The sequence below is a fragment of the Sebastes umbrosus genome, chromosome 2 (genome assembly GCF_015220745.1).
Source record: "Sebastes umbrosus isolate fSebUmb1 chromosome 2, fSebUmb1.pri, whole genome shotgun sequence".
Taxonomy (NCBI): domain Eukaryota; kingdom Metazoa; phylum Chordata; class Actinopteri; order Perciformes; family Sebastidae; genus Sebastes; species Sebastes umbrosus.
This window is the reverse complement of record NC_051270.1, coordinates 28,644,970-28,663,714: the sequence shown is the minus strand read 5'-3', so window position 1 is coordinate 28,663,714 and position 18,745 is coordinate 28,644,970. Positions and strand designations below refer to the sequence as shown.

Genomic DNA, 18,745 nt, shown 5'->3' with positions numbered 1-18,745 from the left:
ATTCTCCAAATGACCTACGCTACTCTTAACAACAACTGGCTCTAGATAGGGCTATTCGCATTTTCTCGTCGGCCACCGTAGTTCTTCTACAGGCTTAGCACACGGGAGAGTTTGATATCTGCAATCTCGCCGCAAGATGTTACACACTGTACCTTTAAAAAGTCACTTTTTCTAGCCCCCCTCTCTAAGTAGAAATTTTACAAATGTCAAATTCAGAGAGGGATATGTCTGTTATTTGTGGGGAAATTAGGCCTAATAATGAAAGTTCACAAACTGAGCTGTCCTATCCAGGATTCACATTCTGAATTCTGCGGTTACACCTTTTAACTCGTGTGCGTTTCACTGCAGCGTGCAAAACACATGATGTACATATTTACCTAATGCATTCTTATAGTGGATTTAGCTAGTGGTTTGTGCCATTAATCGTACCATGGGACTGCCTCCTGAGAAACTTTTCTATCTATACATTCCAAGTGGATGCCTTGACTCAAGCCTTCTGTTACAGACTGAGGGAGACAGTTGTCACGGGGGGTCTTTGCAGTGCTCGTAAAGCGGCCTCCATTATGTTGTTCAGTGAGAACAAACTCACTGTCGGGACGATTACATGGAGGCAGCAGGCTACCTACTGTGTGGGAACCCTTTCTTATGGGCTTCATGTGACGGCTGGAGTTTGATGTTTGTGTGTGGCCCTAACAAGGCCGTGTTTTTGTACATATATATAACGCCTTACAACATTTCAACATATTTTATAGGACAAAAGGAAACAGGCGTATTACCAGAACGAGACAATCCATGCGTTTTTTTCACATCAGAAATACTCTCAGGCCTTTTGTGAAGGGACATATCCTCCAGTGTCTTTTATGTATCGGCACGGTTCCTCAGCCTGTAGTCACTTCTGCTTATGTATACACTATTTTGACACTCTGAAGGACACTATATTATTTAAGACCCTCATTGTTGAACTTCACACTAAAAAAAACTGAATCAAGCTGCTCCTCCTGTGTTAACTTGGACTACCTGATAGAAAATAAAAACCTTGGACAGGGTTAAGAGACGTTATTAATTATGTATACTTTTCATTGACTCAGCAGTTTTTTTTCCATGCAGCTTAAATAAATAACACATATAATCATAAGGTGAACGCAAGAAGGCAGAGGGGACGCTTTCGGCAATATTGTGCTGTTTTTTTTTTTTGTCTGTCTGTCTGTTCTGAGTTTCACCTCATTTATTTCTCGGCCCGTCAAGTGAACATGCTGATTAAACATTCCTGTGGAAGTTTAATAAATGTAAACGTCACTTTAGGGCCGTTTGAATTGACGTGGAAAGTTTTAAGTTGGTTGGTGTTTGTATGAGTGTGTTTGTATGAGTGAAAAGAGGAGTGCCACACATTATTATTTCAGATTTACTACTGTGCATTAGCTTGCTATCCCTACTCATTACTACCAGGATTTGATATTTTGTTGTAATGTGTTTGTTTCACCCTAGCTCCTAAGATGAATTGATCAGAAGGATAATGTGTGTTCAATGTCTCAAAGTGGTTTTTATTGTATGCCTTGTAAAAGTGATGGTGGGGTAAATGCTGTAAAAAATTCGTGTTTTGACAAGGTGGTCGTTGAACAAATAGTCGTTGTAATTGGTTTTGCACTGTTAACATTGATATGCACTAACAGAAGAGAAACATACCTCATTTTATACCGAACATAAATTGTGCAAGAGTGCTATTGTCCTTTGGGTACCTTTTAAAAGCTGAATAATGGCCAAAAGAATTATCTCAACATGGTAGCGGTGTCTTAAACCAGCTGAATAATATTAACTTGTAAAAAGTATGAAAGGGCTGTTGAATTTTTTTGGCGTAAAATGGAAGTGTTAAAAATAGTACCACTTCAATAGAACTTGCTGCAATTTGATATATTAAGGTTAGTGGTACACCTATACCAGACAAAAGGCTACCAGTGCAAAGGCCTGAGTACCAGCACACAGCTCATAGATGACGAGGACGATGGGACTCACAACAAAAGATCGATGGACGTCATTTGAATGGTCTAACAGAAGCAGTTTTTCTACAAAGTACGGAAGAAAAATATGTAGACGACACTGGTACTCGACTCAATCAGCAAAAAAAATGGTGTAGGTGCACCCCTAATTCAGGTAGTTCTTTTTCCAGTCCAGAGTCCATCATTTAACTACACAACTTTACACAAACACGCTCAAACTTTGACAAACAAAAAAAGGGGAAAAGGCTGCTTTCTAAGGATTTGAGTGTTGTCATCTATGTAGCAGAGGGAAATGTTCATTCTTGTTGTATGAGACTCACATCCAGAGTGCTGAACAATCTAAAGGGAGACATTTTCTTCAATGCAATATCAAACTCCCAGATTGTACTTTGTGGTGCATGTACAGTTTGGATTGAAAAGTTAGGCAGAGGAAACATGTTATTATGAACTACCCCGAGGATATCATTTCCACTGTACGGCCCATTCTGTTTATATTTCACGTTCAAGCAAAAGGAAGGTGTTTGTGAATACGGGAGGTTACTCATTTGTGTTGATTTCAATGTTCATCTATTTACATAAATGACCAAATAATGTATGTAGCCTTTCACATCACAGTCACATAATGTATATGGTGATATATATATATATAAATATATATAACAAAATGCCTTATAGACGAGGGACATTCAACCTGATTAGAAGTACCAGGATAATAAAAGACTAAGATCATAAATTGGCTTGTTGTCGTTTGTAATGAGCCCCTAATCCCTCTGAGGACAACCAGATGAAATGTATTAAACCTGCAGTAGGCAGAATATTTTTGGCATCATTGGGCAAAAAATATCCATAATAACCTTTCAACATATTGTAATTCAAGTGTTCTGAGAGAAAACTAGACTTCTGCTCCTCCTCATGGCTGTTTTCAGGCTTTAAATAATCTAGCGTGACATGAGACTTTGGCCAATCACAGGTCATTTCAAAGAGAGAGCGTTCCTATTGGCTGTTTATTGAACGGAGGCAGCTGTCAATCACTCACAAACTTTCTCAGTTTGTGACCCGACAGCCATGTTGAGATCAGTTGAGGAAATACTAAGCACCGCCTACTAGCAAACTTTCTCATTTTACAGCTAAACAGTACACTACAAGATGTTTCTGAAAACATTTGAGGAGAGAAATAGACATTACAGTAACAGAATATTGATTCATATTTGATCAAAGCTACCTAGTTTGAACATTTGATCGGAGTTTGCGAGTGATTGACAGCTGCTCAGAGACGGCAAGGCTCCAGATCTGCTCCGATTGGTTGTTTTCCTCCGGTCTGTGAAATCTTGCAGATGTCGTTAGGAGCACTGGAGGACACCAGAGGCACATGATTTTTTCAGATTACCTGTTTCATGTACTACCGTCAGGATATAGTGACCGTTTTATAAAAATAACTTTTTTTTTTAAATCATATTTGCTGCATTTCTACCCACTGCAGCTTTAAGCATAAACTTCAGCATCAACAATTACAGAACATTTTTACCCAGGGTTAATCTGCTCATGACCAGAGGTTACTTCGACAATCAGCACACGTCATTCTGCTCATCAGTTTTCTTTAATCAAGCTTCATCAACCACTTCTGACAGGTGTGTAGTAAAGAGTGTGTTACAGCCTAACTACATGCAGCGCAGACCTCGATGTGTTGGTCCAACTATACAAAAGACAAAAAAACTCTGAACAGTTCTTAAATTAAATTAACAAATAAAACTGAAAAAGCATTATGGAGGTTTGAGGTCATTGTTTAGTCACGGTTGACACTTAACCGGTCATATTTTAATCAACATGCAGATTTCATGCTGTGTGCTGAAACTCTGCAAGCTGTCATCAAAGTACTTCCTGCTTGTATCACAGGGTTAATTGACACAATATCATGTGATTCACAAAACCATATCCTCCTCAAATTCAAGCTACGGAGTGACTGAGAAACCCAAACTGCCAAAATATGAGACATTACTTGACCGCCTGGTGTAATCGAATTTGCAGAATTGTTGGAATAACAATGAGCAAACGTAAAAATACAACAAAAACAATGTGTTACGGTCCTCTCAGGTACGCTGACACCATTGAATGCTCTGCAGTAACAGATGTGAAAGCCAGATTTTATTTTAGACACAGGCCTGTATGTAATTCAACTCATGGCCTATGGGAGGTGTTTTGCTACAATGCAGGCTAGTTTACAGTTTAACATTGTTTTAGCAAATCCAACTACTCTTTACAAAACAGGACGTCCACAGCAAGTATGACTTTTTCAAAAAGAAAATACTCCTATGTCATTTCTCAGAGATACATCCAAATGAGTGAATGATCCCTGACACTAAATGAGCTCTATAATACACTAAAATAAGACATTACACAAGAAAACTGAGTGTGTCACTAGGCTATTGAAAATATACATACAACACTCAGTTAGAGGAGAGGTTGGTACCATCACTGGAAAACTTATTACAAAGACCTAGGGCTGTACAATATCTTCCTAAATGTCAAGTAAAACGTATGCACAGGGTTGTTTAACGGTAACAGCAGAACTGTCGGGAAAAACCCTACAACGAGGTAAACACTCTATACAAAATAAAATAGTGTGATCAACCTCATGGCTACAAATCAGCCACCTAAAACAGTTGATATTCTAAAAATAAAGAGTTCAGAAAAGTCTTCAAATTTTCAGGTGCTTTTTTTAAGTGGCAGAATTTGGTGGCGGTTAGAACTGCCGCGGCGTTCCTTTGAAGGGCTTGAATCCGCCCACGTTGCCACCGCTGGGAATGGAGTTGTTGGTGATCTGTACAATTCGGTTCATTCCAGACGAAGAGTGACTGCACAAAGAGGAACAAAGCCCAAATGTAAGACGGCTGAGAAAAGGATCATACTGTTCAGTTTTGTCATCACTTTTTTGTAACAAGGAGGTTGTAAAGAGGAGATGTCACACATCATATCATTAGAGTACAACACATGTTTACGAAATTGAGCAAATAGCAACACTACGCCATACCCCATAGCTCAACACCATGTCCCAGTGTCTTTCAATAAGCCTTGGTTTGTAAATTTGGCATACCTGGAAGGAGCCATCATGCTGCCCCGGCTGTCTCCCATTCTGCGATTATCTTGGTAGCCGCCGCCCTGGGAGCTTGACGCACCGTGCCACTCCTTCCTCAGTCCCTGATCCCTGCTGTGACGCTCCACCACGACCTGGCGGCCGGAGCTGAATGGCTGCAGAGACAGAAGATATTTAGAGTCAGGTGCCAGTCTTCTATGAACTGTTAAATGTATATATGTGTGTGTGTGTGTGAGCTACAGCTTTAAGAATGAAACTTTGTTGTTAAAAACTCCAGGCATATAGAGTGCTTAAAACTGCAGGACTGGACTACCATTTCATCAATAACACTGGTACACAATTCATTTTTAAGATTTTTTAAAATTGTTTTATTCATAAATTAGTCATTGAAATGGCAAAAAAAGTGAAAAATGTTTTTACTAATTCCCACAGCTGAATGTGAGGTTTTCAAACTGCTTGTTTTGTCTGATTAACAGTTCAAAACCAGTTCAATTTAACATGAGATAAAAAAGAAAAAAAAAGAAAAGCAGTAAACCCTCACATTTGAGACTGGACTCACTGAATGTTTGTAATTTGTTTGATAAATGACAAACAGTTAAAGCCCCCCTCCAGTGTATTTTGACATTTCTATGATATTTCATATTTGAGTCATTTCCTGACTAAGTTGATTAGCCACACTGCTTCCCAAAATGTTTTGACAAATAACTTAATTTTGTGCTCAAAGTAAAAACAAACCAACAGAAGGTTGTTGGTAAAATGGGAATATTACGTGTGACTATAGTAGAAGCTGCAAGTCATACGTCATCCTCCAAGCTTGCGCAAGCGCACTCATGCTTGTTTGCGTCTGAGGAGGGTGACTTTAATCCCATTTATGTAGATTGACTAATCATCACCCTTAAGACATTTTAATATTTTTTGCATAACCTGTCAATATCCTGTACCATTAGTACAGGGGACCTAAGAAATGCACTCAAACTCCTAGTCAGAAGATAAGCTGACCTGATCATTCATCACCATGGGTCTTCCTCCAGCTCGATCATTAAAGCTGCTCCTTCCACGGCTGGCCGAGGAGCCTCCTCTGAGTACAGGGCCTGGACCTTCTCGTCCTGATCGCTCTGGACGCATGCGCATAGGTCCTCTACTCAACCCAGCATTACTGCAGGCGAGAGATTTAAAACAAGGGACTTAGCATTCACTGATTGTTGGGGGGGGGGGGAAGACAGTCAACTGAGGATGCTTATCATTCAAAAACTGCGTTATTTTTTACCGTATATCTCCCTTGTTAGTGTTTATGCCACCATCATTCTTCCATCCATGCCCTCCATCCCTGGGTGAGCGGTTGTGCGACATGCCAGGCATTGTAGCTCTGGCTCCCATAGGGCGATCGTGCATGGGCACAGGCCGCCTCTCATCTCTGTCCCTGCGGTCGGTGTCCCGGAGTTCGGTGCGTGGAGGAGGTGGCGGCTCAGCTCTGCGGACTGTTTCAAAGGTCTTGGGATAGCGCTCAAAGCCAGAGCTCTCTCTGTGAGGAGCAGGGCGACTCTTCTTAACCTCTGGCTCACCGTCAAACCGGTTACGTCTTGCAACAAAACAAAGACCCAAATGGGTTTAGTCACATTGCAAAAAAGTGAAATTAGCAAAAAGCAGCATAAAACAGATTATCTGTTAGGCCAGGGACACAGAACATAAATACTGTACTACTACTAAGTACTTTATTATTTACTAGGGTTTCAAAGTTAACGTGATAACGCGCTAATGCAATTTTTTTTCAAAGCCACTAATTTCTTTAACGCAATCAATCTTTTGCCCGGCTCAGTTTTAAAGCTAGAGTGAAGATACTGGTATCATATTAGACTAGAAAACAGAAGGAATCCATTGGTACCATTGTCATAGGAGGCTAAATAACGCTCAAAACGTGCGTTAATTTTGGCGAGGAAAAGCTGGCATGGCCATCTTCAAAAGGGGTCCCTTGACCTCTGACTTCAAGACATGTGAATGAAAATGGGTTCTATGGGTACCCACGAGTCTCCCCTTTACAGACATGCCCACTTTATGATAATCACATGCAGTTTGGGGCAAGTCATAGTCAAGTCAGCACACTGACACACTGACAGCTGTTGTTGCCTGTCGGGCTGCAGTTTGCCATGTTATGATGAGCATATTTTTTATTCTAAATGCAGTACCTGTGAGGGTTTCTGGACAATATTTGTCATTGTTTTGTGCTGTTAATTGATTTCCAATAATAAATATATACGCACATTTGCATACATACACATATTTGCCTACTCCCATGTTGATAAGAGTATTAAATACTTGACAAATCTCCCTTTAAGGTACATTTTGAACAGATAAAAAACGTTGGATTAATCACAATTAACTATGGACAATCACGAGATTAATTGCAATTAAATGTCTTAATCGACTGACAGCCCTATTATTCACACAAGTGGTCTTCCTACGGTCGTGTGTCAAAATATCTTCTGTAAAAAAAAAAGCCTCTAGTGACTAATATTGTTTCCACAATGGAGTACCTCCATTCCTTGTACCTGTCATACGTGTTGGGTTGCTCGGCAGCAGCCTCTGGAAAACGACCCCTCTCTCTGGGAGTGAAGTTTGAAAAGCGGTTCTGCTGCCGGTTGTAGTTGGAGCCTTGGTTCAAACGGACATCAGATTCCGACTGCATCTTCTTGTTGCCATTCCAATAGGAATCGTCTCTGCGGCTGAAACGTTAAATACAAACATACCTTGTGAGTAATGAGCTTTGGTTGGATCAAGATGTATTCAATACTGTGGTACCATTTCTAAAACATGCAACATTTCTCAAAAAGATAAAATGCTAAAATATAACAAATAAGTTTGTGAACCACAGCCTTACAACGAGTCCACACTAAAGTCCAACAAATAAAACCGAACTAAAATCACAAAAATGTAAATAGTGTTTATACCCATGTTCCACTTCACGGCCCCTTTTGAGGTTATTTCTCTTTTCTTGCTCATAACGGAGCTGCTCCTGCTGCCTTCGCAGCTCCTCACGTTCACGTGCCATGCGTTCTGCCTCTTTACGTCGTTCCTGAAAGACGTAATATTGATTTACTGAGAGACGTTGATATGGTTATACAATTACAAGCAGTAAGAAAATCACAGTTTTCAGAGAAGCCTGAAGATCTGACTCCAGAAAGGTGTTTACTTTTACAAGCAGGTGAATTCGTTCATGCTCTCTGTACCTGCTCAATACGGATTCTTTCTCTCTCGAGCCTCTCCCTCTCCAGGCGCTCCCTTTCCAGTTTTTGTCTTTCCATCTCAAGTCTCTGGCGCTCCCTAAGCAGATTCTCTCGTTCTTCACGCTCCCGTAACAGACGGATGCGCTCCCGCTCCCGACGTTCTTGTTCTGCAATTTCACGCCGCCTAAAAACAAAAAAAATCTCTCGTCTTAGACCTCTGTGACAATAAATAAACAATAATTAACAACAATAATAATTAATTTTAAACTGTGCGCTATTGCAGTCTACCTGCGCAACTCTACGGCTCTACGGACACGCTCGAGACGAGCCACCCGTTCACGCATCCTCTGTTCCTTCATCTTCTCAAAAGGCAGGATGTCTTCACCCTTGTTTGGAAAATGACGCTGTTTGTCTCTCATCATCTCTAACTGGAAGGGGAAAATAGAAATGAAAGTTTTTCAAATTAAAGCTTAAAATGTGAAGCATGTTAAAAGCAAATACTAAAATATGTCCAAGAGATTCATACCTCTTCAGGAGGAATCAACCATTTTGGCCGCCTTTGGACATTCATGTTGACAAAGGGCTGAAAAAATGTATCAAACAGAATCTTATTAAACATCCTCTGATGGAAAATGTAAAATAGTTTTTACAAATATAATGAAATTCAATCAAATACAAATAAAGGTCTTACTTTATCAAAATACCTTCCCCTTCTGAAAGGTCTCATTTTGCCAAAATTAGAATCTGCTCTGGGATGATGTACCATCATCATCTTGCCTGGGCTCTTTGGCCCTAGAAAAACACAAAAGATAAATAATCAGAGAGGACGGACATTATTGATTAACTCAATCAGATTCCCTAAATTAGAAATAAAGAGGAATAAAACGTACGGCCATATTTTCTGTCATCTTTCTTCAAAAGATCTTGTCCCGAGTTAGATGAACCAGACTCAGATTTTCCACCTCTGACCTCCTGTTTCTTGGATAGATCTTTGTCCTTTTCTGAGACTTTATCCACTTTCTTTTCCTCTTTTTTGTAAGATGGCTGTGCTCTACACGTAAGGAGAACAAAAGGTTAAATGTGCTTTCAATCAACAAAGGATTAACTTTTCAACTTTTTCTGTCACCCACTTGTTAGTCGGTTTAACTCCAGTGGAACTGCGCTTATCACTTGATTTGCTGGAACTTGCTTTGTCCTCGGCTTCCTTCTTTGAGCCCTCTTTTTTGAACGGATCATTTTTGGCCTGAAAAAGAGCAGCAGTGAGATATAAGTGGCCCACGTTTTATTCCATAAATAAAAAGGGTTGCATTAAACCATTCAAGACCTTGAAAACAATTTTAACTCTACATCTGCTTCTTAACTTACCCTTTCAACATATATCTGCTGTCCGTGGAGCTCTGTACAGTCAAGGTGGGAGACGCACCGTGTCACCTCTGTACTGGATGACATTGTCACCAAGCCATAACACTTTGCACCAGGACTGCGAGCATTTGTAACCACCTTGGCGCTCAAAACCTGTTGGCAACAAATTTCATTTAAATATTTTTCTACAACACTGAACATAAAGTTACAGTGATTAGTTTAAGACATATTCAAAATAGAGTGCTCCAGGGATGACGTATTTTTGTAGGACAACCAGGAAGTTAGCAGCGCTCATTAGATTTTTGTCAATGGATTTTGGATTATTGCAGAAAATAAACTCTGTGGCAAACAAACGTTTTGTTCAGGAAGATAATCTTCACAAATTAACACCACTTTTATGGTTTTTGAAATGTAAATGGAATCGCCAGAAATAAAAAGCATGAACGCGAGTATACACAACGAGACTAAAAGCGGACGAATCGGCGTGATGACGTTCAGTAGTCTCATTTAGCCACTTGTTAGCAACCGCTTCCTTTAAGACACGTAAAAGCTTTAAAATTCAAGTGGGATATTTATTGATCTATTTTATGTCGTAGAACAAAACATTTAAATCTCTTTAGCTTGTGTTAACCACAGACCTTATTTCAGGCATCTATTGGTGCTAAATTGCTAACTAATTTCCAGGTTTTAGGACTCATTCCTGTTGCATTCTATACGCAACAACTAATTCCCCAAAAGAAACTGAGCACGTTATTTACCTTCCCATATTTGCCAAACAGGTTCTTTAGATCAGCTGCTTTGGTGTTTGAAGACAGGCCGCTCACCCATATGTTACGAGAAGAGCTGCTGTTGCTACTGCTGACGACTCCTGATAAACACATTCGGCAGTCAATAGGTATGAAACATATTGCATCAAGTTGAATGAAATGGGAAACGTGCTTCCCTGGGTTTCATATTTCTAACAACATTTGGACAATTCTTACCCTTTTCATCTTTTGCACCTTTTCCATCTCTGTCTCTTGAAGAGCTACAAAGTAAATGTTGCAACAACAAACAGAGGAAATGAGAGAAGGCAAATAAAACCCTGTGTAAAATGTTAGGCATACATCTAGTGGAATAAAACACCATATTTTGTACTTTTCAGAAAAAAAATCCTGTGGGCAAAGCGTGGATCTGAACCAATGTCTCAAAGGCTTCATTGCTTTTCCAGTGGTGAGATGAATCAGGTTGACAGCCAATTTATTCCCTGGACCAATGAAATCTTCGGAGGTTTGTTCAACTTCACAGCGAATCATTTGACCAAAAAGAAAAAAAAAAACACTGCCATCGCGGGGACTAATGCTGTTTTACAATGCCTTGTGTAGAAACTGGAAATGGCTTTAAAACTGCTGGAAAGGTCAAAGTAACAAAATAAGAGGTGTTTTCTCAGCTCCTGGTTAATGCCAAAATTTAACCAACTTCAGAAAAATAAATCAAAGTAGTAAATGGCAGGATTAGGTACATCAGTGAACAATTCCCTTATGGCAAAAAAAATCTTGAGGCTACCCACAATGTTGCGTTCTTAGTGAGCTGGACTTGGTAGTAGTATCAAAGAACTGACATAGAAAGACAAACCTCTTTGCTTGACCTGATGCCCCAGTAGCGGAGGGGCCTTTCTTCCCAGAATCCTTTTCTTTGTCTCCCGTTTCGGCTTTCTTCAGGGCCTCTCTGCCGTCTTTCTTCGCGGGCTCACCCCTGGATCCGTCATCTTTCTTACCATCTTTGTGGCCCCCGGTCTCTTCCGCCTTCATGTCATCATCTCGGCCCGTCTCAGCAGAGGCCTCTGGCTCATCAGTGCCCTTCTCGGCCTCTGGATCTGGAAGTTTCACATGTTTACCTGTTTCCAGGAGATCATCACCATCAACATCTAGGGTGATGGCATCCTCATTTGGGATTGAGACGGATAGGTGATCGTCCTCTGCTTCTTTAGAGGAATTCATGGCTTCATCATCCATCTCATCCAGTTCGGTCTCCACCTCTGGCTCAGCCTCCCCATCCATCTCTGGGTCGGCGTCCTCATCCCGCTCTGGGTCGGCGTCCTCATCCACCTCTGGGTCGGCATCCTCATCCTCCTCTGGGTCGGCGTCTGCATCGACCTCTAGCTCAGCATCGATGTCTGGCTCAGTCTCCGCATCCACCTCTGGCTTGGCCTCTGCATCGACCTCTGGCTCGGCCTCTGCATCCACCTCTGGGTCGGCCTCTGCATCCACCTCTGGGTCAGGCTCTGAATCAGCCTCAGCCGCCACAGCTTCTGACTCCGGTTCAGCCTCAGCCAGGGCCTCAGCCTCAGGCTGAGCGAGGCTGTCCTCACTGGGTGCAGGCTTAGAATTTTCACGAGTACCATCATCTGTATCAGTTATATCTGAGGGATTTAACAAGGATAAACATGGCAAAACAACTTTTAACATTGACATGTTGCATGTTACTTGACCTACAAAGTAGAATAGAAAGCACATTTAGTGTTAATGGTCATCGAGGGCGTAGACACCACAGGAAGACACAAAACACACACTCTTCACTGAAAACGGATGATTCAGTGGTCTTCATTTCTTCACACATCTAAAGTACTTGAGTAATAATTCATACTGAACGTGCAATTCCAGATGCTTCCTACAATGAGTGGCAGTTCTCCAGGTGGGAATCTTGGGACAAAGTCCAAATGAGAAGGAACAACTCGTCACTTCATCCATCAGTTTTTCTCCATTGTGCGAAATGCATCCACAGCTGTTCAGTCCATGGAACGTCATCTGAGGTTTGGGAAATCTTAAATATCTTCTGAAATTTCTTCAATAGTCAATGTCATCATGGTCATATCAGCAGATTTCAGAGCACTCTGTAAAAGTCTTTCATCATGAAATCCAACCGGCTGTTAGGGTCCAGTCAACTGTACAAAAAGTGTGTCCTTCCAGTCCCAGGCCACGCTGTATGTCAGATCTCTTCACTGCACACATCATGCTGGGGCTGCAGTCAGCTGGCAGGAATATGTGCAATTTTGATGGATGTTGCCTGACATGTATGAAGTCACTTGATTTTTCAGTTGCCTCCTGAGTCGAGGCTTCTATATCTTTACAACGTGTTTGGAGGAGTCTAGTTGTCCTTGAGCCACCCAAATCCCAGCCTCATTCACAGGCCGTCTCACCTGCCAAGACCTGTAATAAGGTGTCTGATTCCTGTGGTATAGGGAGCGAAGTATTCAGACCTGCCCAGTGCACTTGTCTGTCCACCAAAGTTGTCGATCAAAGTGTCAACAAGAAAGTGCAATGATCCTCAAGTTCTACATGTTGTTGCTTCTACCAATTCATTGGACATAAAATGTCGGCTTGTTTGTGAACCTTCACTTGTTTCCCTGGGCAATGCGGGAAGTTGAATGCAAGAGGCAAAGGAAAACCCACAGATGCAAACAGAACTTTTCTTTAAAATACGTTGAGTAATCCACGGACCCACATCCAATGACTCATGTGTACCAATTACAAAGAACTTGAGCTGGTCGTCAGAAATGTCTTCATTAAGCATATCCTTGGTGCTCTTTTTAGCACATGATGACCTACATATTGCAGTAACTTGCAGAAGCATGAAATACGACTACTAGATGTAGGTTATGCATTCTACCAGGAGTCCTGTCATCATACATGTTAACTGTAAAGAAGAAACAACCTATTCTTAGCACTGGGCATTAGCATGCCAGCATACATACCTTTTTCGGATTCATACTCTTCAGTTTCCTAGAAAAGAAAACACTGAGGTGAGCTGACAAATATTTCAAGGAAATAGGCGCAGCAACAAAAAGGTCATTATAACTAAATGTACAAATATGATTAACTGCAGTATTTCAGTGGCTTTCCTATATAAAGTATATGCTTCTATTTTACAAATCCATGAAGCATCAATCAAATCTCACAAGATATAGCACTTTTAGACTTTCTGAGGTTCTAATTTCTATCCAAAAACTACAAGATGTGGCTTTAAACTAAGTGCTGACTAATACACCGGCTATGTTTTTTCCCAATAATTTTACAAAGTCACATGGAAGAAGTTATCTTAACTGCCTTTTGTCAAAAAACAAACAAAAATGGCAGAAAAAATTGCAATCGGTGCATCTCTTCAAAAAGCAACAGAGGTATGTCAAACCATAGAAATAGAATAGGAGTAGAACAGACATTGAACTATCTGGCGTGGTCATTTGACTAGGTCAAAACGGCAATTGTTAGTTGCTATGGTGACAACACACGTCAGTGCGGCCGTTAAGTATGTCGCACTCACTAGTTTGAGACCTCTGTTTTGGCCGACCGTCCACGTTAATTCGTAATTTTCCATTTGACTGTCTCTTGTTGATGCTCATCATGAAGTAATCCAAAGCAAAGGAGATTGTGCACAAATTACCATATCCATGCTTCGTAATACTCCAATGCTTGTTTGGTCATTACTACAAACCTCACATCACCTCAGCGAGTCCACAACTTGCCGTAAGTCGATTTATACAGAAGCTAAACCACTACAACGGTTGCAATGAGAAGGGTCTATCTGCAGTCTTGCAGGCTACATGACACTTATTACTTATTTTAACCCAAACCATGGTGTTTCGGTTTTATGCCTATACCTAACAAAGTAGATTTGACGCCTAGAAGTTTTGGTGCCTAAACCTAACCAAACTGCAACAGTTTCGAGGCTGTGCCATGTAGTAGGCGTGTCCTGTAGCACTGTGGATCCGCAGATATACCTACTTGGTTGCAATGGCAACCAAGTAGGGTGGTATGGTAAATACACCGCTGCTGACCATCCTGCTACGTTGATTTGAATGGGAATGTCTGTTTTTACTCCTATTCTTTTTCTATGTGTCAAACACTTATGCAACAGAAATGTATGCCATAGTCACCTTGGAAAGCACATCTTCTTCCCCTGTAGTGTCCGCATCTGAATCCACTTTTTTCCCTGAAAGGTGAAATTCATAGCAAAAAATAAATAAATAGAACACATAGCCACCCTGTCTCATTGATTAAATCAAAAGCAAGATTACCTTTAACTTTCCCACTTTTCCGAGTTGACGTGTCAGTTGAAAGCTGGATTTCAATATTTTCTGTGTCTCCATCTTCATCCTCAAGAGCCTTAAAAAAGATTTAATAAAGAAAAAAAAAACAGTTTCAAATACTTTCCTCCCAACACACAGATGCTTATTTTCAGTCGTCACAAATTGTCTAGTCAACTGCAAACACACTTATCTGCCTGGTAAGACAGAATAAACTGTGAGCTAGATATGATAAACGATTAAAATTAGTTTGAACCTTGGCTATATTTGCCTTGTTTGTTCATTGTTCATCTCATCACATCACTCTTGTGAAATGAAGTGATGACCAGAGCAAGTAAGTTGTTTTATGCTGTGTGGGACATGGTTCAGGCCCAGGCTGAACCAGTAGTAAACGCCACATAGTCCTGATGTATTCTAACTACTGATGGAGCCCAAACTGTGCTTAAGACTGTAGATGAAGGCACTTATTTGGCTCTTTTTTTTTTCTTTCTTTTTTTTTTTTTTTTTTAAAATCAGCCCAGAGTCCATTTGCATATACATAAATATGGCTAACACACATTGTATTGTTTCTGCCTTCTTATCAGGCAGCAAAAGCTGATTATAAATCTCAATTTGTGGCTCTTTTGGGTGCAGTCAAAAAGGTGAAAAATGTGAGGTTCTCTTATGGATGGCTTTAGATAGTGAATATAACATATGACCACCCTAATATTTGAAATTAAAGACAAATCATTACAGTTTAAAGTTTGTATGTGACCTAAAAATTGTTGAAAGCGAAACCAAAACTATTTAGATTCAATAAGGAGATTTGACACCAAAGATTCAACAACATGTTATCAAACCATAACACTATTTAAATCTAATTATGAATGTTATAATACCCCAAATTCAATTAAAAACATTCAGGCATATTGCTTCACATCAAATATGTTCAGATGAATCTATGTATTTTCAAAATGCGCTACTAGAAAGGCAAGGAGAGATCTTCTCTCAGACTTATATCATTAGATGTCACAAGATTTAGTAGAATTTGTCTTATCATATCATCATCATCCAAATGGCCACCCAAGCACATCCCTTCATCTATTCATCCAGACAGTCCATTTCATCAATTGAAAACATGTCATGGATAAACATGGAGGATATAAATTCATAACCCCGAATATAACATAAGGCTAGTTCGTTGTGATTAATCTAACAAATCAAAGTCGAAACACACAAATCTGCGGGACTTCTACTAAAGAAGCATGTGCGTGGTCCTCAACACATTTAACAATTAACGTCCCTTAAATTACACTTCTTCATTTCAACAGCTGCATTTTACCATGTGCCATCTGTTAATGTCCAATAAACATTGTGACGTTGAACTAATTTGACATCGTAGCGTTTTAAAGACTCAACAAAGAGACATTTTCACAGGTTATTTCGATGAACAGACAGCAGCTTACACAGGCCTTTCATGTCATGGATAAACATAGGAGGATATTAATTTTATAACCCCGAATGTAACATAATGCTAGTTCATCGTGATTAACTCTGGACTTCTACTAAAGAAGCATGTGCGTGGTCCTCAACACATTTAACAATTAACGTCCCTTAAATTACACTTTACATTTCAACAGCTGCATTTTACCATGTGCTATCTGTTAATGTCCAATAAACACTGAACTCATTTGACATCGTAGCACTTTAAAGACTCAACAAAGAGACATTTCCACAGGTTATTTGGATGAACAGACAGCAGCTTACACAGACAAGCCTTTAGATACCTGTGTGCCCACTTGATTTAACACTAACGAGTTTGTCCAATACTTTAAAGTCAAAACTGCTTCACCAAATAATAATCTGCTCAAACATTGTAGGTCAACCCCTTGAGAAACTCTATGAATCAGCCTATCATAATAACATCATAAGGCTGGCTAACACCATCGTCTCTGACCCTCAACCATGTTTTGAACAGTGAATATGAATTGTTACCATGAAATCAGGGAGATACAGGGTTCCACTATTTAATGAGGTTAGACTGAAGCACTCTTTTGTGCACCAGTCAATCATAAAACTAAATATGGAGCCTAATCCCAGATCACATGTACGTTGGGCCCTGAATATCGTCTTCTGTGATTGTAATGTTTAAATGTACGTATTCTTGTTTCTTGTTTTTGTCCTTTCTGTGATGTTGCAAATGGATCTGCTGTGATGCAAAACACATGTCAGACCTGTCTGACAATAAAGTATTATCGTTACAGCATCACGTTTAACCTTATATCATCACAAGCTCGAGTATCGTTAGCTAGCACTTGTTTTCCTACTGGTGTAACTGTGTGTCTGGTGTTAGCAGTTTAAACAGGGTGTAGCTGCAGAGCCACAACTAAACAAAGACATTTCAGTGCAACAGTTTACTGCTGAACCGACTACTAGACATGTCAACGCTTGGACATTGCATCTATTTGCACACTGATGCCTGGACACACTCAACAGTGTTGATAACTCACTAATGGAGGAAAAGGGACAGCATCAGTCACAGCAGACGACTCTCATACGTGATATTGTCACATGTATTTTTGTGTAATAGGGTGTTAAGAACATTACGTTTATTTATTTTAAAGTTGCATAAAATAATGTGAAACTGTTTTTTCTTGCTCTATTTTTTTCTCATAAATTACATATATTTATCTCATTGCTTACAAATACATATGTAAATATGTACGCATGGTATTTTATAATCTATGTTAGCAGGAAGTCGGTCACAACGGCAGCTAACAGCTAACGGCTAACGTTCGCTCTTAGCTACCGTTAGCCTAGCAACCGTGTATCGCATTCCCGTCCCGCTTGGTTACCGCTCTTTACACGAATTAAGCATGTATTTTTTGGTTACCTGTCTCAATCTCGTTTGCAGAACGCTCTTTACACCAGTTGTGTCCAGACTCCTTCGCTTGAGCTCTGATTTCAGGTCAACAACTCTTAATTCTGATATTTTCTTGGACTCCGCGGAAATGGCCCCCGTCGCCATTTTACCTCAATAACACAGAACCGTGCGGTGCGCGCGCAGACCGTTTTCTTCCAGCTTCTTCTTCTTCGTTGTCTTTATTTGTGTCGTCGTTAAATGACGCGGCAGCGCCAACTGCTGTGGAGGGGGAGCCAGTGAACACATTAACAAAACATTGAATTACAGGAACAAAAAATAGTTTAAAGGTCCCATATTATAAAAAAAAGTGAGATTTTCATGTTTTTTTATTATAAAGCAGGCTTAAATCCTATCTAAATACTGTGAAAGTTTCGAAACATTCAATCCATAGGGAATTACACACAGCCCGTATTCAGAAACTCTGCATTTGAAACAAGCCGTCAGGATTTCTGCCCATTCGTGATGTCACGAATATACAACATTTAGATCCTTGACACAATTTTAAACGTAAAACATTCTAAATGTGTTCCAGTTTATTCCTGGTTGCAGTTTATGTAAATGTCATCAGCTGACAAGAAGTACACATGGACCCAAGTTATTGACTAGCAATGTTAATGCAATTCTGTTGCAATTGCGTCAAAATGCGCTAAAACTGAGCGTTTCAGACAGAGGGTAAATACAGGTATATTCAGGTCGACCAGTATGAGGAAAATAAAGTTTTTTTTTAACATTAAAGCATGTAAACATGTTCTTGTAGAAACACAAAATACAAGTATGAACCTGAAAGTGAGCATGATATGGGACCTTTAAATGCCATTAATTTCATTCAAACACGCGTTATTTTCTTAATTCAGTGGGAAATAAAAGCCGAGGAAACTGTATTCTTGGCATAGAGTGTTAACTTCAGCAGCTTGTATCCAACACATTTTCACAAGCAGGTAGTTAAAGGTCCCATATTATGCTAATTTTCAGGTTCATACTTGTAATTTGTGATTCTACTAGAATATGTTTACATGCTGTAATGTTAAAAAAAAACAACTTTATTTTCCTCATACTGTCAGCCTGAATATGCCTGTATTTACCCTCTGTCTGAAACGCTCCGTTTTAGCGCAT

At 40.0% G+C, this 18,745-nt stretch overlaps 1 protein-coding gene across 2 annotated transcripts; it reads right to left on the bottom strand.

The window, feature by feature from the left end:
* Positions 1 to 3,572: 3,572 nt before the first annotated feature.
* sltm (SAFB-like, transcription modulator) lies at positions 3,573 to 17,785 on the bottom strand. 2 transcript variants are annotated; one of them, XM_037756172.1, is made up of 21 exons: positions 17,603 to 17,785; positions 14,722 to 14,809; positions 14,581 to 14,636; positions 13,402 to 13,429; positions 11,906 to 12,069; positions 11,283 to 11,857; positions 10,652 to 10,695; positions 10,427 to 10,536; positions 9,672 to 9,821; positions 9,437 to 9,549; positions 9,197 to 9,357; positions 8,998 to 9,098; positions 8,833 to 8,889; positions 8,595 to 8,734; positions 8,310 to 8,490; positions 8,031 to 8,155; positions 7,632 to 7,805; positions 6,353 to 6,664; positions 6,085 to 6,241; positions 5,086 to 5,240; positions 3,573 to 4,846 (listed from the first exon to the last, which is right to left on the bottom strand). In XM_037756172.1, the coding sequence occupies exons 1-21, from the start codon at positions 17,735 to 17,737 to the stop codon at positions 4,735 to 4,737; spliced, it is 3,138 nt and encodes a 1,045-aa protein (XP_037612100.1). In that variant the 5' UTR covers positions 17,738 to 17,785; the 3' UTR covers positions 3,573 to 4,734. The 2 variants fall into 2 exon arrangements, with proteins under 2 accessions (XP_037612100.1, XP_037612099.1); XM_037756171.1 differs by having other exon boundaries at positions 11,283 to 12,069.
* Between the last annotated feature and the right edge of the window lie 960 nt (positions 17,786 to 18,745).